Genomic DNA, 22401 nt, shown 5'->3' on the forward strand with positions numbered 1-22401 from the left:
CATTACATTTACTTCTGGTTCTTGTTAATCTATTTTATATTTTATATTTGATCACTGCAATAGACGCACTTATTGTTTTTTTAAGGTGTAATTACTGATTTCAGCCACCAGAGGGAGACTGTGCGTGCTTTAATTGGTTCATTACTCCTGGTCTCTCCAAAGTTTTGGAACAAATAGTCATGCTGTTGTTTGCGCTCTCAGGCTCACGAAGAATATTTCCTTACTATGTTGGAAACATGATTACAATGATCATTTAGTCCAGACTTAATTCTCAGACTGTAAGGTGAGCTACATTTATAGTCACTTTGTATAGGAGTGTATTTTAACATCCTCATTCAGGCAAAGTAGCCTATAAGGATGGTTTTCGGGAAAGTTATTCTATACTATAAATAAATAGGGTACCTGTTGACTATTATTTCAGTATAATTATAATTTACAGTTACTGTTATCTCCAGCTTCACCCAAAGACAACATCTTTGTCCTGAAGCACTGTAAATACTTCAGGCTATAAATGATGGACAGTGACACAAATTCATCATAACGATCTTGAGGTCGGAAATGAGAGAGAGATCTCCTTTATAACCCGAAAAACACATCTGTTTCACAGAAAATGTTCTTATTGTGGGACACAGAGAACCCTCGTTACATATTCATGAGTGCTCGCTCCTGATTGGCTTGCGTTCGACTCTAGCTCATGGAACAGCCAATCGGGAAGTTGTCTTGTTTATGAAGCAAGCGGTGCAAATATAAAACAGGAACCTCTTATGTTTGAAAATGTATAGATACAAAGAAGCCAAAAAATAGCAACATCGGAACATTTACTCATCCGTGCTGCCGGGTCGGAAAAGAAAGCACGATTTTGGTGGAGAACATTGATAATCAGGTATGATTTTTATTTATTGTAAGGATGCTCTGCAGCAAGTTCTAGTCTTGTAATGAACTGATGGTTACAGACTATGACAATCCAATCAGGGTCATAATTTATTGTTTTCTAGCACACATGTATAAAGAAAAACGAAAATTATAAGTGTTAGGCTTTTTTATTGTATTATAGCCCAGACTGCAGGGCTGAGCATCCTTGTTTAAGAGAACAGATGATCAACCTACCAAATTTTTTGTAGTTATTTCATTACGATGACAGCTTGTTAAGACATCATGTAAGACTGTTTAAACTCTATTTCGTATTGAATCCCCTACCGCAATAATGTGTACAAGCTAAAATGACCCCTTATACATTGCTCAAATCTAAATATACACACACACGGTGCATCCATTAGCCTATAGTTATTTGACTGGAGTTGTTTTGCACTGTAAGAGATCAACTATTGCAGATGTTTACGTTGACGGTAGATCCCACATTCGATTAGAAAAACAGAGGATTGGGGGAAGTGTTATGATGGAGCATGAACATGACAACCTGTGGTGCATCAGCAAAAACCATCAGCAGAGATGTAGTCATGAGTGTTTCTCAAAAGCAACCCTGAAATAACATTAATAAAAAAAGCCAACAAAGGAAAGCAGGAAGTGCTGAGAGTCCATCCTCTCTCTCTCTTCTCTCTCTCTCTCTATGCATAAAGGTGTGGGGAGGGGGCTTTTACAGGCGGAGGCGCACATTACTCTGTCCAGTTCAGACCAGTTTCAGAGCTGATCATTTCCGCAGGATACCGCATAACATTTAATCCGCAAACCAGTCGAGATCTGGGTGTTTTTGATTGTTTTTTCTCGAGAAAACCTCCATGCATTATTTCACAGAACATAAAAATGAATAGCTTATATTTATAGGGAAAGCGCCATTATTTAGCACCAATTTACCCTATATATACACACACAATATATATATCTATATATCTATATGTTTTTAAATCACGTTGAACCTAATCAAAAATTAACATAATTATCACCATTAATATTATATACAAGCACAAAGAGGGAGGGGGGGATCGCTTGTAGTCTCGCGCCGCGCTGGTTCAAACCGGCTGGATCTCGGTCTCACATGGAGTTTCTGTTGCGAAAGGATTCTTGTTTAGCCAATGAGAGAGAAGCAGGGAAGTCGTCCTCCAATCAAATCGCGCAGGGGCGGGTTAATGGGCGCAGCTAATCTACAGCACGCGTTTAAGGTCTCTTGTGTTTATGAGTTGTTTTTGTAGAGAGAAGTGGAACAAAGACTGACAAACGGCGAGGTTTTAATCACGATATGCCATGCATATAAAACTAATTGAACGTTAATAGTGCAGATATTAAATATAAGAGGTGCAATATTTAAGATTTACACCAATCAGGCATAATATTATGACCACCTGCCTAATATTGTGTTGGTCCCCCTTTTGCTGCCAAAACAGCCCTGACCCGTCATGCACTGTGTATTCTGACACCTTTCTATCAGAACCAGCATTAACTTCTTCAGCAATTTGAGCAACAGTAGCTCGTCTGTTGGCTCGGATCACACGGGCCAGCCTTCACTCCCCATGTGCATCAGTGAGCCTTGGCCACCCATGACCATGTCGTCGGTTGACCACTGTTCCTTCCTTGGACCACTTTTGATAGATACTGACCACTACAGACACCCCACAAGAGCTGCAGTTTTGGAGATGCTCTGATCCATCACAATGGATCATGGTCCTTGTCAAACTCACTCAAATCCTTATGCTTGCCTGTTTTTCGTTCTTCTAACACATCAACTTTGAGGACAAAATGTTCACTTGCTGCCTAATATATCCCACCCACTAAAAGGTGCTATGATGAGGAGATCATCAGTGATATTCACTTCACCTCTCAGTGTTAATAATGTTATGGCTGATCGGTGTATTTTTAGGGTGAACCATATGGCTATGGCACCAAATTAGGCAGGGAAGTCAATGAACACAAAGCACAAGCTGTTGAACGATCCATATGTAGATTTTATTTTTATTTCAGCTATTCAAATATTATACATTATTAATGTAAGCACATTAGATGATATGGACCATCATGTTTATTTGAAGAGTTTTTATTCCTTTTACCACTCACTAGACCCAAACCAGTTAGTGTTAGCATTTTATCATATAACAGCACTTCTGATAAAAATAAACACACATACACACACACACACACACACACACAAAGGTTTTCTTAAAACAGCACATAGATCTAACATTATTGACATGATTATATTTTTTTTATACTTTTTTGGGGTTAAACTTGACTAATATTAAGCGAATAACCAGTTATTCCTGTATAATAATTATATTTCTCTTTATATAAATTCTGTTGATTGTGTATTGTCAAAAATGACTCCTAGATTATTATCAAAATATTCAGAGACAGCTTGATAATCAGTTCATTACAATAGAGAGTCATATATATATAATGTATATAAGGATAATGTATTATTCAAGACACATGCTGTTCAACAAGATGTGGTTTATATGGCTGCCCCTTGATTTGAACATGTTTGGTTTTCCAGGTTTAATCATCAAATCTCTGAAAGCCTTTGCTGTTATAGCTGGTGTGTGAGTGTTACAGTGTCCAGCAACATGGCCCCCTCCCTGGCCACAGCTTTCTCACGCCGCTGGTGGATGGCAGTGACAGCGGTGATTGAGAGTCTGCTCTTCTCTGCTGTACTTCTGGGATGGGGCTCGTTACTCATCATGCTGAAATCAGAGGGCTTTTACTCCTCCCTCTGCAAAGAACCAGGTAAGAACAGTTACAAGAAGCTAATAAACATGACTCACAAACATGTTACATGCAGAAGTGTGCAAGATCAGGCAAGAATAAAGATCTGTCAACAATTTAAGAGGAGGAGCGTGCTCAAATCAGTCTATTTTCATTACCTCTAACTGACTTTTTATAGCACTCAGCTACTGTAATCGGTTTAATCAAAAGTATTAGCTACACAATACTATCTCCAACACTTTGCTATTTGTAAAGTCCTGAGACAGCATCGTAATAATTTGCAATAATCACATCACAGTCACATAATGTCAAATATTCCACAAAAACAGCAATTTCAGAGGAAAGATGCAATCACAGAGGTCTAGAAAATATAGAAGGCTGGATTTAAACTTGAGGGCTTTTCTACACCCATCTGCTTTGGATTTGCTTACATTCTTAAATTACTGTTAGAATTTGCTGAACGTACAAGTTGGCTGAGGATTAAAGTATTTAAGTCTTCTGATGTTTTCTTACCCACAAAGCAAATCTGGAAAGAGAAAACATCAATAAAGCACAAGCTATTTGGCGTAGTATAGTGTAGGATACTCAATGCAGCTGCAAATGTGTAGATCAACAGGGTGGTCAATATTAATGATTCACTCTTGCCCAGTTTCGCATTTTCTACAACCACAAAAATGTGATCTTGGTACTATTGTTGGCTCTCATGTATAGCCGACTTACGGCTAGTATATGTCAGTAACAGTCAGTATATGTGTATATTTGACCACTCTGTGACCATCTTTAATTGATTTGTTTCTTATCTACCTTTTATAATCCGTGTTTATGTGTTCCTTTACAGTGATTTGTTTTTTGTTTTTTTGGAAATATTTGCTCCAAGTTATTAGTGCATCTGGTACAAGACTGTGTTTATCCCCTGAGAGGAGACATGATGTTTCAGAACATCATATTTCATACAAGATTAATATTCACCAGTATAAACCCTACTGAATTCATGATTTATGACATAACATTTCTTACTCAAAAATCTTTTGATTTTAAAGAAACTATACATTAATATTGTATAATATTGTAGTTTTTTATATTTCTTATTTGAAATGTTTACTAATCCCACCCTGTTTTTTTAGAAGACCTCATTATTTGCTACTTGCAGGTCTGAAGTTGTTAGAAATGTGGCTCTGTTATGATGAATAATGAGCTCATTGGTCATATTCCCCCCTCTAAGAACTGCTTTCTGTTCTAAAAAAGTGGAAATGTTTTACTAAGAATTGCTGCATTGCCACTGCTTTCCATCCTGTTCTTGGGAAGAAATCTCACCCCAGTCATTTGGCTGAGATGTTAGAGGCACATTTAGTGCTCAGCTAATAGCAATAGTCATTGTGTCAAGTTTAAAGGAAGTCAATTTGTCAAATCTGAAGCCTATACTTCAACATTCACTGCTTCAACCTGGCTATTAACAAGATGCTTTGGTTTTTAGAAATAGCCAGTATAATGCTCACACTGATATAACTGCACTCTTATGTAAGGTGGCACTTTAAGGGTTCTTTGGATAGTTAATTTTAGATCAACTTGACTCTACCTGGAATCTACCTAATGTTTCTGAAAGAGAGACAGCATATGTAAGAAGGAGAAATTAAACAACAGAATGAAATAGGTTTAAATGTCCATTCAGCCATGGATATCGAATGATTTATACCACAATGGCTTCTCAACTCTGATTAGTTAGAGAGGGTAGATAAATTGTCTATTAACTCTTCATTGTAATACATTATTTTTCTTTAGTAGCAGCTAATTCACAGGGTCTTGTGTGGCCAATGCTGAAGGCTAAAAATAAACTGAAAACATATGCTGTTATTTAACAAAGCAAAATATATAATTGTTGATATGGTGAAGATTGCTAGCTTGTGTATGCTGTTATTAGAACAGAATCAATTGCATTCCAATAATAATCATTCCACCATTTCTATAGGAGCATACGAATTATGAGTATTATGACACTTTAAAGAGTCACGTAATCCCAACATGCTGCTGTGTAATCATATACCCTTGCTCGAACTGCTTGTGTCCAGTTTCCATAACTGTGTCAGTGATTTCCACATGTCACATGACTGGAAGAAGCACAGATTTGTATCTTGCTCATCACTATGATCATCTTGTGTCACATGTGAAGTCTCCAACCTTCCCTTTTCAGCAGCTTGGTTTATCTCACTTAGCATATAACATGTGAGTCTTTCTGCATAGCAGGCAAAGAATCTGCTTTCATGTCGTATCTTTCTGACGAAGTCTGAGTGTGTGACAGGACTGAGATCAGCTGAACCGAACTCGGCAGTGCATAATCAGCCTTTCTCACTTCCTGCTGTCTCTATCCAAAGAGGGAAGTAAATTATTGTGTGGGTTAAACCAGACCCTGCTTGGATGTGAACGTGATCAGGGTTACACAGGCCACTTTTTGCTATTGAATTGATGCCACTCAGAGCTTCTTTATTACTCAGTGAGAGTCACTGAAGCCCAGCTGCTGTTTGTTCTCCAAGAACTGTCTCAGGAGGATTCATCTGTTTGCTGCCTCAAATCAATCTTACTGAACAAGTGTGTCTCCTTTGTGTGTCAGTCACAAAAGTCTTTTATTTCAGGAAATAGAAAACATTCTGTCCTTTACATTTGCACAAGCATGACACTCACCCACACACTGCATAAACAGGTGCCCTCCTTGGCTCCACTTCACAACAGTTATATTAGTTTCCTTTTTTCTAAGGCAGTTGAGTCATCCCTGTGGATCCCATTGTGTTTCAAGAAGTGCACTTTATGGAATAAATGATCAAGCAGGACTTGTTTCTCAGCCAAAGGGTGATTGTGCACTAGTCAAAACAGGTGACACATAAGAAGAAAATGGCAATATAAGTGAGCTTGGATGGGTCTAAATTTCACTGTAAGTATTAGAGTTTAATTTCAGGGAGGATACCAGTCATTCTATGTCTGCCAGTTGTTTACATGGTGTGAGGCTGTGCCTTTCGGCCTGACCTTTTTGCCTGTTTCCTGGCCACTATCTCACCAAGGCCTTAGAGAAACAGAGAGAGAGAGAGCTTTAACAAAGGGCAGATTTCCACTCCACATAGTACTTTAGACATAAAAAAAACTGCTTCCAGCTACAGGATTTGTGGTACATGCCCAACAGTATTCAGGGGGGAACAATTGCAGGATAAATGAATAAAATACTTTCACTTTCTGATCAGTGGGGTGCGATTTTTACTGAACTATTAAAGTTTGAGCTTTAAGAGTTGTGGGTTTTCATTGTCTTGTTTTTTTAATTTTATTATTAATGTTTGTAACAGCCAATCAGTAAAATAAAAAAGCAAAGCAATGTTGATTTCATATTGACCTTAGCAATGATGGTCACAGAATGAAGGATGTAAGCATAAGACTGTGAAATGACTGTGTCATTAACTGTGAATCCAAATCCGCAGACAGAAATTACCTGTCTATTAAAATAAAAACACATGCAACTATTTTAATAAGCTACATGATTTTTATAAGATACACGACTATTTGATAATTGTCTGGTTTTGCTGGGTTTCTGGTTTGATCACTTATGTTGTATTTCTTTAGGCAACATTACGATGCAGAATGTGTCTGAGGAGAGTGTAGGAGCCGCAGTAAACCCAGCAAACAAAAGTGAAGAGTTCTTGCAAATGAATGGCTGGCCCATCTGTAAAGAACAGGATGAAATGCTGAATCTGGCGTTCACAATCGGCTCCTTTCTTCTAAGTGCAATAACACTGCCGCTGGGGATCATCATGGACAAGTACGGGCCACGCAAACTTCGCCTGCTTGGCAGGTAAGAAATATAAAGCGATTTCACTGGTTTTATTTCTATGCGAGGCAAAAATCTTTCTAATAAACACCTCAAATGTAACTCCTTTAATTGAAGATTTTTGTTATCGCAGTGCCAGTTTTGCAGTCTCCTGTATCCTGATGGCTTATGGAGCCAGTAATCCAAGGAGTAAGTACAGGAGCTTGCTTGTTTAAAATGGTAGTCGTTGCTATGGACAGTTACCAGGATCTAGGTTTGATTATTTAATCTAATATCATGTCTGGCTGGTCCTTGCAGATCTCTCAGTCCTGATCTTCTTTGCTCTGGCATTGAACGGGTTCGGGGGCATGTGCATGACCTTCACTTCCCTCACAGTGAGTGTCATTATTTATACCAACTGGTGTAGTATTGGCATAGCACAGGAAAATTACATGTGATCCCACATTCAAAACTTTGATCCCAAGTATCTGTGTTGAACCTGGTTATGCTTTTTACCTAGGCACCATTTAAGCCAGACATACGGCTGGAGCTAAATATCTTTTAGACCACTGTTTGGGCAAAAGCAATAGTCCTGATGCTGTTTCTGGCTAGCATTGCATTTCTACCAGAACACCAAATGTGTTTTTTTTTTCTTGAAGTCTTGTTCAGATCAATTTAATCATAGGTATTTATTAAGGTAGATATTTTTTTAGTCACAGTTTAGCTTGTTTTTATATTCATTACCCGCGAGTTGAGTAAAATGACAAGTTGAGCTGAGCACTTGACAGATTGCAATACCTTAATGTGGTCTGATAAAGGTTGCTCTCATTTTGCTTTATATATCACTTTAGGTCACCCTGTAATTGAGGCAAGCAGATCCACATACATTTCAGTTTTATTTAATTTTTGTTTTTCAAGTCTACTAAACGTGGCTATCATTAGTTACCACATGACAAGCTCCAGGGAGCAGAGCCCCTTCTACTTTCCTGTATACTGTTATGTAAGGATACAGATACCCCTTCGTTCAGTGCTATTAGTTTCCGCAGCCTCACATGGCAAGCAGGTTCCTCAGTGCTCTGCTTTATCTTCTGTCTGCATCAGCTCTAAGCTCCAGGCAAGGACCAAAAAAAGACATCAGTATGATTTATTGTTTGGATGAACAAAGTGTTCCCTGTAGTTGTGCTCCTAAGGAATGACACAGACAACTAAGCTGAGTTTCTTTCTCACAGTTGTCTGAGGAAGTCATGTATGTAAATCCTCTTCAGAGTTTTAGGTATATCAGTAGTAATAAAGTTTGCTCTGTTTCTAGCAGAGACAACTTCCCTTTCTTTAGTTCTGTAGTGAAATTGGACTGAAACCTGTAAAGCACTAGTCACTCAGCCTCTGTTTGATAAACAAGCCCAGTTTGGTTGTTTCCTGTACTTGTACTGACACAGGCCACAGAGTTCACAATGTACTTTTCACCCGACACCACAGCGGGTGTCTTTCTTTCTTTTCTTTTTTTTCGTGTTCGATCATGTCATACTTTGTGGCATTACAGCTGTGTACCTGTTCTCTTTACATCCGAGGAAGTGTGTGAGACCGGTGAAAGTAAGAAAGTGCAAAAATGTGTGTCATATCATGCTGTGGAAGAGTGCAATTTGTAATTTTAGCTGGTGCAGCTGCTGGGTTTTTGAGTAAGAGCACCCTTTTGCTACTTGGAATAACTGTTAGTTTTACACAGCTGATCAGAGTCTGGTGGCTCAGCAGGAATCTCTTTCTTTCCCATGATGCATTTGCTGTACTGGAGCTTCCTTTTTAATGCTGGTTTGCATGTGCTTTATAGTATAGTTTAATCACAACTGAACTGAGAAACTTTCAGTAGTTACTTAACAAGTGAAAAGGTTTAATTGCTCAAATTTGGAAACTTAGGGATGGACAAATTAACTAGCTTAAATGCTTAATACATATAACAGTTTTAGTCTTTAGTTTTTTCTCGTCCTTTTGCAAATTCATCCTGCCCCCCCCCAATCTCTCCATATTTCGTTTCCCCCTAGGAGTTCCTATCTGCTTACTCAGCACAAGGTGTACTATCTGCAGTAAGCTAGTGAAAAGGAGGAGGGTGTCTAAGAGTGTACTGCTCACACTCTTGGTTTGTTCTACAAACACTGTCTCAGATATATCCAGAATTAAGACTACTTTTCCTGTTCTTTTTCCTTCCTCGCAATTTGACCTTAATTCCCTCATTTTTTCATCATCTACTAGGTAAGATACCCGTTATAGCATCTAATCTATGAAGTTGCAAATCCTATGACAAATCCTCTTCCACATCCCTGATTGAAAGTCTGTCTAAAAGGAAGTTTTAGTATTCAGTGGTCATGTTAGTTCACATGCAGATTTTTATCAAAACTGGTTTGGCTGTGAAGTGAGAAGGAGAGAGTTAATGCAACAGGGATGGGCTTGGCTTAAGAGGGAGGGCGGTGTTGGCAGATGAAGCAAGATGGAGCTGGATGAGTAATAATAGTTCCAGACAGATACACACACACACACGGTGAAACTGAGATCAGCCTGTAAACAAGCCGCTGTTTATCAGAGATGGTGTTCGTATCATCTGCTCAGACTGGCACAGATCTGAAGGTCATGTTGATTTGGGTCATCGGGTGCACACTGATGATGTTTGGGCCGGCTTTTCTTTATCTGCTGTGCTTCATGAAATACTTTTCCTATCAGCTATCAGCACATACACACGAGGCTGTTGTGACAGAACGTCTCGTTTCATGTTCGGTTCAGTTCAGTTCACACCAGTTTCTTCCACTTCTGTGTTCATTTCATTTCCCTCTTCGTGTTTCTCGGCCCTTTTGTGGTTAGCGTGAGAGATTTAGCCCTGCTACTGTTTTGTGTCTATGATTCATTCTGTTCTGCTCTGAAAATCCCCCGTTCGAGTGGAAGTCTAAAAGAAATTGCACTGTACGGTCGTGCTTGGTACAAAGGGAGTGGAGTGGGCAGGCATTGAAATGACTTTTATACAAGCTGGAAAATGCATTTCTAAGGTTTTCTTTTTCATCACAAGCTTAATAGATTTTTTTCCTCTTGTGCCATCTGTACATTTTTTTTGACAGAGCTGATGAGTAAGTGCTCTGCATTTTAATGTGATACATTTCCAGAAGGCAAATGATCACATATCGCGTACATATTTGAGATTTTAAATACACCAAAGGCTATTTGTATTATTTTTTCCCCCCCATTTTTACACAGTTTAAAAATATAGTAAACTGCTACTGCAAAAGCATTGTGCTTTATAAATGTATTTACTCATTAGTGTGTACTTTTTCATGTAAACATCTTTGAGAGATATCATATTTTAAATAATTAAATTAAAATCATTTTAAATAATTAAATATTAATAATTGCCTGTTAAGCATCTCACCTTTAACCCTAATTGAGAAATGTGTTTAGTGTGATAAACCTGGTGACATGAATGCATGAACACTTTGAGACAAACCTAAAAATAGCAGAGACATTATGTGAGTATTAAACAAGTCATGTTTATTCTGCGCTCGACAGCAGACTATTTTTCTAGGCAGATACACAGAGCAGTTTTTCCCTTGTCTTATTCACATTGCATGCTCTGGTAATTCAGTATAAACTTTATAATTAAAATTTTTCGAGTTTAAGTTTGAGATATACTCAACTGTGCCCTGAGACATTCTTCAGCTGTTTTGATCATCATCTACCACACTTGGTTGCATGAAACCTCCCATGCTTGTGCAATACAGGGTGTGCAGAGCATGAAACTGCTAAAAGGCAAAGTTTCAGTGAAAAGGCGTAGGGTTTGGAAGGTCTGATATATGTTTGGAATGATAAGGTCTGATGTAGTATATTGGTGAACATTTTGTATTAGATAAGAATATATAAATGAACTGTTATTGCAGCAGGTCCTGTGCTCATGTCCTTGTGGAATAAGGAATAAGGAAGACATTGGTGAGGTGGTGTTGAAGTAGTCTCTTTAATCGACATGTTTTGTCAGGTTTTTAATGTGCTCTTCCCCGTGTACTGCTCACTCAGCCCTCTGCAGTCTTGTAAACGAACAGCCAAGCACTTTATGTTGTCACTGTTGTGCTATCAGCATAAGGTCCCCTCCCGACCACAGGACACCAGTGTGTGTGTGTGTGTGTGTGTGTGTGTGAAAGAGAGACAGACAGAGAGACAGAGAGTCTGTTACTGCTTGTGTCATCTTGGATGTTTTGGCTTTTCTGGAGAGGGAATGACCTTTCCTCTAATTAGAGGCAGTGAATGACGTCTGGGTTGGGCTCCAGTCAGCTCTTTCGTTCCTGCCTGCCGGTTGTTTGTGTGTGATGGGGGTGGTGGTGGTAACAGGGGGCGTAGAGTTCTTGGAAAAACGGTACCGTGACTTTAAGAACAGGGAGCCAGTCTTCATATTATGACACTCTCAGAGTTTGTCCGTCTGGTTGGCCTGGTGATACATTGAATTCTCAAGCGTTCTCAGAGCATGTGGAAATCAGAGCATGTTTTTCAACACTTTCACACTTCATCTGTTCGATTACTTTTCCTCTTCTAGCTGTGAGATTCTTGACGGTGGTACAGAACAGTCTGTACTAGTCTCTTCTATCCTCTATCATTTATCTGCTCATAAGGGAAATATTCTTATACAGGATCTCTCTCTCTCTCTCTCTCTCTCTCTCTCTCTCTCTCACACACACACACACATGCACACACACAAGCACACACACAGGCTTTGATAGATATATCCTCAGATATCAATCCACATGTTGCTCTGCTTTTGTCACTGAACAGCTAGAACAGTGTGTCCTTTTGCACACCATGTACCCATGTAACTATTAGGAGGAGTAAAAAATTATTTGGCAAATTGTTTTGTAAGAAGCCAGTTCCTTAGTTTGAAGTTAAAGAATATTTGTACATTTTAATTCATTATGATATAAACAATATTTTATCTCTCTAAATGCCATCTTTTTGTTTGTTTCTCAGCTTCCCAACATGTTTGGAGATCTACGCTCCACTTTCATCGCACTCATGATTGGATCCTACGCTTCTTCTGCTGTCACTTTTCCAGGAATTAAGGTAAAAATCCACAGCCGAATCATTTTTTAAGTCTCTTGAAAAATGGCAACATGGGTGATGCAATGTGGCAACCTCAGATCACATTTGAGAGGTCTATTATACCTGTGCACTTCCTGTTGACTTTATATTATTATATTGTATATACAACATTTAAATGCTGATTAGAGTGTGTGTTTGAATTTATATTTATTATACTAAAAGGTGATCTATGACCTGGGCGTGGCCTTTATCACCATCCTGCTTGTCTGGGCCAGCTGTGCTGGCCTTGTCTTCATCAACTGCTTCTTTAACTGGCCCCTGGAGCCCTTCCCAGGACCCGAGGACATGGACTACACGTACGTTATCCCTTGCAAGCACAACACAAATCCCACATGTCTTTTTCTGATCCTCTGATCTCTCTCAGTCTGTTCTATCAACCCATCATATGAAAAGAAGCCTTTGATCATTATCGCTGGTAGTTAAAACAGATAGAGCGATTTATCAGACACAGATTCACTTCTGCTCACTTATATCTCTTGTCAATTCATCTTTCAATTGTTTCTGAATTTCTGCTTCTCGTTTCCATTAGTGTGAAGATCAAGTTCAGCTGGCTGGGCTTTGACCACAAGATCACAGGCAAGCAGTTTTACAGGCAGGTGACCACTGTGGGCCGCAGACTCAGCGTGGGGAACTCTATGAAAACCCAACCCAAAATGCTAGCCACGCAGGATGGAAACAAGATCTGCTTGTCCACTGTTGACCTAGATGTGCAGTGCAAGTCTACAGAGGAGTGTAAGGGTCATATCTATTTATATGAGAATATAGACCTTGCTGTTGGCAGGACTCCATATGCAGTTGAATGATTTAACAAGCATTACTCACTACAAAACAAACATCTTAGTTGGCAAATGTTAATTTATATATTATGATTTGTTACTAATTTAAAATCATTTCTAATTAGTTTGTTGTATTCTAATTGCAGATAATTGTGTTAATTATTACCATTATTTCCTTAAAAATAGCAAAATTATCTGCCATAAGAGCAGGGCAGTTTTAGGCTTGCATTTGGAACAAATGTTTAGAAATAATCACATAAGAACAGTTAGGCACATAAATGCACCTTTATTCAGATATTTTGCTTAGATATTTACTAGGATAAAATTTTTTAAAGTGTCCCTGGACACACAGTTTTTCGACTTCATTCTTGACATAAACAGTTAGTAATAGTGTTAAAAGTGCCAGTCAAGCTTTAAATCACTTGTTCATTCGAACAGCCAGCCTTATTCAATCCCACATTAGTCTAGACAGACAAGACAGACAGCCTATTACCAGCAAGCCGTCCGAGTCCGAGTGATTTAAGAAGGCTTTCCCTTTAAAGCACACGCCTGGAATCCTGATCCACACCATAATGTGGAAGGTGTAAGCAAGCATGGTCTAGCTAATGAAAGGATGTAAATAATACTTTTATGCGAGTGTCCCTTAGGTTTCTTTATTCAGACTAAGAGTCAGTGTGTCAGGGCTGGAGAGAGCGTTCTGTGCACTTTGACTGTACTAACCCACATCTGTACAATACGATTAGTTCAAAATGCGATGAACACGGAATGTGAGGGTCTTTGGCTCACGATGGGTGTCCCACGTTTGGCTCATTCATACTAAATGGACCAGATAATCGATTCACACAGTAGTTTGAGAAGCTTTGGCTGGCAAAAAGATGTGGGGAGACAGGCGGAATGAGAGCCAGCAGTAATGGGTGGATTGTTTATGGAAGGATAGTCTGATACTGATCAAATCCTAGAGCTAATGCCTTAAAGTCCTCATGTTTTCATTAAACTTTTTAGTTACAGCAGGATTTAGACTCAAGAAAGCTCTCAATTTCTCTGTGTGTGTGTGTTTGTGTGTGTTCTGGGAGGGTTTTTATTTCCTGAAGTGAGGTAGATTCTTGAAATACTAAGCAATAAATAGTCACCACAGCAGTGTCCAGGATTATAAATCCCTTTTCTTCATCGGTCAGTGTGGGTTTACAGCACAAACGCTGGCTGATTATTAACAGGACGAATTTTCCAGCCTGTAATGGACCATGAGGTTTATACAGCCATTACCTTGCCATCCGAGCACCTGTAGAATTATTTTCCATTTGAACAGAGGCTGCTGCAATTAATTAAACATTTCTGCCTGTCTCCTTTCATGTGACAGGTATTGCCTCAGCATCGTTTGGTCAACATGACCAAGCTGCAGTACTTTTCCATTCAGTGCATCTGGGGGAAAAAATGATGAGAGGGTTTATCAGGGTATACTTCACCAACAAAGATGATGGAGCGAAAGACATATTTCCCAATTGATCTATGAGGAATTTTGTCTCATAGGTAAGGTCTGAAATGGATTTTTTCTGTTTTCTTTCTCTCTAGCCCAGTCATTCATGCGTAGTGTCTTCAGCCCTATCTTCCTGCTCAGCCTCATCACCATGTGTGTCACTCAACTGCGCCTCATCTTCTACATGGGAGCCATGAACAGCATCCTGGAGTCGTTTACGGATGGAGACCTTAGCACAGGTGTGTGTAAAAAAAAAGTTTAAATGTGAATGCACCGGCAAAGGCTGACGAATTATTGAATGTCATCGGTTTAACATCTAGGTAAAAACTCACACTCCAATAAAGTGCAGTGAAGTGAATGTGCAAGAAGTACAGTTGGCTTGGTGTGTGAAGAAGAGATGCTACACACTGCAGACTGCAGCTTTAAAGGCACTAGCATTTGTCTGTTTGATAATTCTGGGCTGTTTTCCCTAGAATGTCACAGCAGTTCATTTTTCTTTCAAACTGACACACTACTTCAAATTCTGACATGTTGCTCATATTAGAGAAGGTGTATTTCCTCCGCTGACTATTTCATGCTCTAACTCTTCTCGATATGTTTTCTCTGCGTGTTCTCATGCTTTCTAATGCCCTCTCAGTGGAAAAGATGGAAGTGGGTAAGACCGCAGGCTAAATTGTATGTGCATTCTTTATTCTCTGTCCTCCTGCTCCTCCACATTTTCCTAACTTTGATGTTAATCCATGTTGTCATACAAAACACAAATGGATTCCTTCTTGGATTAGGAATCCTGCTTTGTATCACAGCTCAACTACACAATCCATCCACCCACACTTATGTCAGAATAAATTTGATACAGCCATAGATGAATAATGTAGGAGTCGATACTTACTGCGTTTTGTTCTCTGTCTTCCTTTCCCAGTGAGCACATACACCTCTATCTTTGGTGTGCTACAGCTGCTGTGCCTCTTGACTGCTCCGGTGATCGGTTACATCATGGACTGGAGATTAAAAGAGTGTGAGGACAAGAATGAGAAACAAATCGCCAAGTGAGTGTTCGCATGTTGCTGGTGCATTTGTTATTTAAAAAAGGTGGGTTTATTTGTATCTAGCATTAGCTAGCATTTGCATAGAGACCTGTTTATGTTAAACATTAGCACAGAAGCTCCCATACCTTTTGGACTTAAGGTAAATAATACAATTTATCAGTTGTAATTCAGTATAAACTAAAATGCAAACTGAAACTAAAAATTTATTTAGAATGATGAAGCATAATATCCAATATTAGGCATTTTAAAGTGTGTGTGTGTGTGTGTGTGTTATAATATCTAAATGAATAAATAGTCCTTTCTGGACTCTTACTCTGTCAAAATAAATCAGTTTCAAATCTCGCATGCAATTTTATTTAAATCATGTGATTTCATTATACTATACTGTATTCAAATGGGACTGGTGGTTTTGCCATGCTGCTTCATTACAACCACCACAGATTAAATACTATACTATACTATATTAAGTACTATATTTAAGAGGCGGTAGTGGTTAAGGTGTTGGGCTACTGATTGGAAGATTGTGAGGCCTAATCCCAGGACCACCAAGCTACCACTGCAGGGCCCCTGAGCAAAGCCCTTAACCCTCAATTGCTCAGTTATATGACATTAATGTACTTCACTCTGGGTAAAGGTGTCTGCCAAATGCTGTACATATAAATATTAAAAGTAAATAAAAGCTTGATAATAATTTTGTATGTTTTGCATAATCCATGAACTGTGGCAGACACTGAGAGACGCAACTGCACCATGGTGTTTTACTATAACAAATTTGCTTGTATCTCCCTCCTGTTCTCAGAGACCCCGCCCAGCCAAAGAAGCGTGATAGGCAGATCCAGCAGATCAGCAACGCCACCAGAGCCTTTATATTCACAAATCTGCTGCTAGTGGGCTTTGGAGTTACCTGTCTGATAGCCAGCCTTCCTCTACAGGTAAACTTCACTATATTCAGTGTTTACCACATAGTTCGCATCCTGCACCACACATCCACAAGAGAGGAAGTGGGCACAAAGCAGCTCACGTCACTGCAGCTGTTTCTATAGGAGCTGTACAGTATTTTAGTGACCCCTTGTGGATGAATTTGGGTTTTTTTTTTCATATCAAGGAGCTGCCTGTTCCTGCAAGCATTATTTATTCATTACAGAAACCATTTTAGGAAACAGAAAAGTCACACACACTCTGGATATGGAGGTGCTGTTATGTAATGTTCGATCTGAAGATGATCCTCTTGCTCTCTCTATAGATTTTCTCCTTTATATTGCACACCATCGTGAGAGGTTTTATCCATTCAGCAGTGGGAGGCCTATATGCCGCTGTGTGAGTACATTAACTCTGATTTGGACCTATTTGTGGACTTGAAAACAGATTATGACTGTTGTTTTATCTGGTCTTCAGGTACCCATCCTCTCAGTTTGGCAGTTTGACAGGACTGCAGTCTTTGATCAGCGCTCTTTTTGCTCTTCTGCAGCAGCCTCTCTTCATGGTCATGATGGGGCCATTAAAGGGAGATCCTCTCTGGGTGAGGACTACAACACACACACACACACCATGTGACTATAGCCATGTTCCAATAATCAGTTATAACCACAGTTCTTAATTAGCACAATATTATTTAGTGTTTTTAACTCCAGGTTTGATATTCAGATAATAATCTTAATATTATCTAATGTTTATTAATTATTCAGAAAATACAAGCACGAGGAAGGTCAGCCTGGGTTCATCAATGAGTTCTGAGTTTATTTTTTATTTTTATCATATAAGAAAAAGCATTAATTAGACATCACTTACACACAAGTCCCCTTTGTTGTTTTTCTTGTCTGACAGCTTCATAGACTGATTTGTTCCTGTGGTTAAATATAGCAAGGTAATATAATCTACTTAGACAGACAGCAGGCCCCTAACTTCCCAGGACAGACATACAGCATTGTGTTCCCTCTTGATACATTTAAGACATAGCCCTCTATTTCTAGAGCTCTGTGTTGCCTTCTAAGAAACATCTTAATGTCTTAATCCTATATATTAATATTCAGTTACATAATTTGTACCAAATCAGTCAAATCAATTGCATTTTTTAAAATTATATTAAAAAACCCAAGGTCATGTTTTGACCTCAACCATGACTTTTGGGAACTTTCACTAGTTCCTTTAATGTATTGTACCAAGGGAACATATGGCCCTGGGAATATAGGGATCTGGGTTATATATGGGGAATATGGGGAATGTAGGGTCCTGGTAGTATTTGGTGCTCTGATTATAGTATAATAGTGCTCTGACAATATAGCGCTTTGGTAATATTGTGCTCTGGAAATATAATGTACTTTTAATTACAGTGCCTTGGGAATACTAAAGGCACTCCTGATTATGATCTCCACTGCATTTCAGTCCTAGTTCTGTTGTTATTTATGTTAAAAATCTATCCACATCCACAGCGAATGCAGTACATTAATATGTGTTCCCTAACGGCCATGTTGTGTGCTGTGTGCAGGTAAATGTGGGCCTGCTGGGTCTCAGCATGCTGGGCTTCTGCCTCCCTGGCTACCTGCTCTATTTTGCCAAGCAGCTACGCAAGGAAAAACGAGAGCGGGAGGATGACCCCAAGATCTATCTCCAGATCAACAACGGCAACAATCAAGAGGCCTTTGTCTGAAAATGGGCTCGCACATTGAACCGCATGAGTCAGGCTGAGAAGCAGGAAGCAATAGAAAGGAAAGGAGAAAGGAATGAAAACTGCAACCAGTGTAATTCAACTATCCTTTTTTCCTTATCCATCTCTACCAGTGCTCCACTACTCTTATACACACCAACAGAAACACAGACACATGAGCAAAGCAGCAAATACAGTTGAAAGTGACAGTGTGCCACCTAAAAAAAAGTTTACACACTCTGTAATCTCAGTACCAGATTCTCTGGGTAAACCAACAGCATCTGGTTACTGAAAAGTATTTCTTAGCATCTAGCTACTCCAACTATCCCCTCTCTCCAGGTTAGCCAATACTACCTTTGTTTTTAGGTTGATTATGATTACCATGCATTTCTTGCCTCATTTGGCAAGCCTGATCTATATGGCCAGTGTAAAAATGAAAGGAGGATTAATTCCATAGCGATGAAACCAAACAATATTGTTTTAGCTGGATTATTTCCTAGGGAATGAACACTGAATCACAAGGCACCACATGTGATGCTACCTGCAGTGGCTCTCCTCTCAAACGCGACCACTTATCAGAGCTCACAGTACTCTTGAATATAACTGATATGGCCACATACACACTACCTATCTGGCTTGACACATCAAGAGTGTGCAAAGAAAGACGAAAGTAGAGAAGAAACTCCACAAAGACACTATCTTGACCGGATTTTTAAAAATCATAGTCCTGTTCTTCGTATTATGGATATATGGACATATAGTATTAAGACAGTATGAACTCGTCCAGTTGGACAGCATGCTCAAACAACAGAAGAGAAAATGACTGCTACAGGTTTTTTCAGACATGCAATATTGCCACTTATTATTACTGTAATCTCAGTTACGTGACTTGACATGTAACTGACATTCTGGTTCCTCCAGTGTTTACAATGTTCTTATAGTCACAAAAAAACACAGGTCCTAGCTGAACTCTCCTGCTTTGAGATATTTTATGAATGCAGACCAGGCCAGATGCAACAGCATGCTACACACTAGGAGCGGACAAGATGAAAAAAATATCATATTGCGATATTTGAAGTCTTTATTTTCTATGATTATATTTAGTTTTGCCGAGATTTTACGAAACAGTAGAGCCATATTATGAAATATTCAGAGATTTACACAAAGGTATTTAAGTTACAGCAATAATAAAGAAGCACAGACTCTTGGCACTGCTCACAGTACTCATAAAAGTGTATCATGATCTTAATATATCGCAATATCGATATCATATTGCCCAACCTTACTACCCACAGCACAGCATGGCCAAGAGACTGCAGCTTTTCCTGAATGGAGCATATCTGAGACATGCTGCATGTACTTACGTAAAATCATTTTAAAACACGGCTCTTTATTTACAAAAAAATAAGGCTTCTTTTAAAGATATTTTAGGATCAGTTAAAGATGCAGCATTTAATCTCTGAAAAAGTGATCTGTTTAGATCTGATCTGGTAATTAGCAATGAAGAAGAAGCATAGATTCTCATGTGATATGTATTGCAATATATATTTCAGTTTCAGATTATCAGAAAGTTTGCAGTTGTAATATTATTATCGTAAGTCTTGCTTTATGAGCAACCATTAGATAGTAAACAAGGTCTTGGGGGAAAAAAAAAAAATCACACATAGTACACCAGACTGAACTTTCACCAGCAATAATGTGCGACACCATACTGAATAGTTCTTAGACTGTGTGTATCGTACTGGTTATCAGTGTGTCAGTGTGTTTTCACCCACCTGCTCCTCCAGTATTCAATTACAGTTTGTTGTGTCATGCTAGATAAAATTGTTATTATTAGAAATGTACATGTTTCATTTTCGTTTATTTGGGTGCAAACAATCAGACCTGAGTAAGTGTTTTACCTGCAAACATTTGAGTTTATGGAGAGAGATAAAAAATTAGAGACATTACAGTGTTGCATACAGATGATGGAATTAGCTTGCTTCTGCTAGTATTGTGAGTGGATGTGTGCTGTAATCCTTTTCCATACACAGCCAGCTAGGACTAGCCAGAGCGTTGCGTTGGCAGTCAGTCATCTTTGTGCTCAAGGGTGTTGGGTGTTGTCCTGTTACTGTGTTTACCTAAATGATCCTAAACGGAATAGAACAGGAATACTGTTTTCATGATAAAGGAGTATTATTCCTTTAGAGTATCTTACAAACGTAGGGTACCATCACTTCTTTTAGTCACCTCGTGGCTAAAGGGATTTTAGCTAAACTTGAATTTACTTTGATAATCAAAAAGGGAGGTGCTTAAAAAATGATGCTGTATCTCTTCTCAAGTCCCACATTCATGTAGCTAAAATAAGGCTGAGGTGCAAGGGATTTAGTCGCTCTCAGTGTTCTCATTTCAGACTATTTACCTCAACAGTTTACATGGCCACTTTCATGACGACATGTATTGAAATGAACATCCTGTCGACTGCTAGGCATGAGATAGTCAACACTCTCCCCAGACCCTGTGTATTGATTCAACATGTGAGGTGAACGTCACAGAGAAACATCTCTGCTGCCTTAGTGATTGAGTGCTGTGGTTAAAAAGTGGCACTACTCTGCACTTTGAGCTTTCGCAAGGATGTTAAATCAGTGAAAAAATAAAATTGTCCTTGCTGTGCATATAAACAGATGACAGCTTGAGGTTTCAACTTGACTGTTCAACTGAACAGTCTTTGTATTCTACCAAAGCTAGGTCAAACACAGCTTCAATGATTTTTTTTTTCTTTCCCTCAGAGATGTTTCACGGTGACTTTGGTAGAATGACTATGAGCTGTGTGAAGAAACAGGTTAAATCTTTCTCACACCCTAGTGTTTGTTTCTCTCCAGAGGAACATGTACTAAAGAAGGAGATTATCTGTGTATAGAGCGCACATGTATGTGTCCTGGTTGGACGGGTTTTACAGACTTAAATTTAGATATTTGTTTAGATATAATTGATGGGATTTCACATCAATGCAGTACTGTAATACAGCACAATGAATGTGGGAATACAACTTTCATACCCCCCCCTTCTCCACCTCCACTCACCAACACACACACACACACACACACAAAATGCACTTTTTTCACTGCCATACCTTAATTGTTCATCCTTATAATGCAAATGTGTACATGTAGGGTTTTACACGTTTGATCGTTCCTGCTTATTCTGACTGATCACCGATGGAAGCAGATAAAGGACAGATGAATTGGGGATTCTGAAGTGTGGAAAGTAATATCAGCTGAAACACCAATGTTTTTCCTCAACTTTGTATTTTGTACTCCATTAAATTGTAGCCTTCTTTATTACTTTGTTCATCTTTTATAAGTCTTTTTTTCCCTGTTATGTGTGAAAGATTTTGTCCCGATCCCGTATACAGCATTTTGGTTACTTTGTTGTATATCACTATTCAGCACCTGTTTGATTTTTAAATGAATTCTTTTAACCAAAAAAAATCAAATATATGGAAAATAAATATAAAAGCAAAAAATCATTTTCTATTAAAAGGTGGCGTATGTCAGTTTGTGTGCCTGTCCTGTACATCACAGCATTAAGATTTTTTTATTAAGATCTTTTATTAAGATTATTAAGATTTCATTTTATAATCTTGATCCAGTGTAAGCGAAATTCATGGTTTGAAATTAGGGGTATGTTATCATTAATAACATACAATAATACACAACATTCTATTATTATTATTATTATTAATGTTATCATTAATAATATACAAACTATCTTAAATATCTTCCCATTTGAACAGTCAGTGAAATGAAATCATTTCTTAGATATGACTACATGAGTAAATAATGCATTATATATAGTCCAATCCAGAATTATTGGCACCTTATGTGAAAATTAAGAAAAAAATATGTCAAACAAATACCATATGCAAT

The 22401-nt window shown here is 38.6% G+C and overlaps 1 protein-coding gene across 1 annotated transcript; it reads left to right on the forward strand.

Annotated features, from left to right (window-relative positions):
- The first annotated feature begins 726 nt into the window (after positions 1-726).
- On the forward strand, positions 727-21816 carry slc43a2a (solute carrier family 43 member 2a). Its single transcript, XM_058413161.1, has 14 exons — positions 727-883; positions 3443-3672; positions 7252-7480; positions 7590-7645; positions 7754-7830; positions 12422-12514; positions 12716-12849; positions 13083-13285; positions 14899-15042; positions 15723-15849; positions 16649-16781; positions 17093-17166; positions 17245-17368; positions 18335-21816. The coding sequence occupies exons 2-14, from the start codon at positions 3513-3515 to the stop codon at positions 18494-18496; spliced, it is 1716 nt and encodes a 571-aa protein (XP_058269144.1). The 5' UTR covers positions 727-883; positions 3443-3512; the 3' UTR covers positions 18497-21816.
- Positions 21817-22401: the final 585 nt, after the last annotated feature.

This window comes from Hemibagrus wyckioides, linkage group LG17 (genome assembly GCF_019097595.1).
Source record: "Hemibagrus wyckioides isolate EC202008001 linkage group LG17, SWU_Hwy_1.0, whole genome shotgun sequence".
NCBI lineage: Eukaryota > Metazoa > Chordata > Actinopteri > Siluriformes > Bagridae > Hemibagrus > Hemibagrus wyckioides.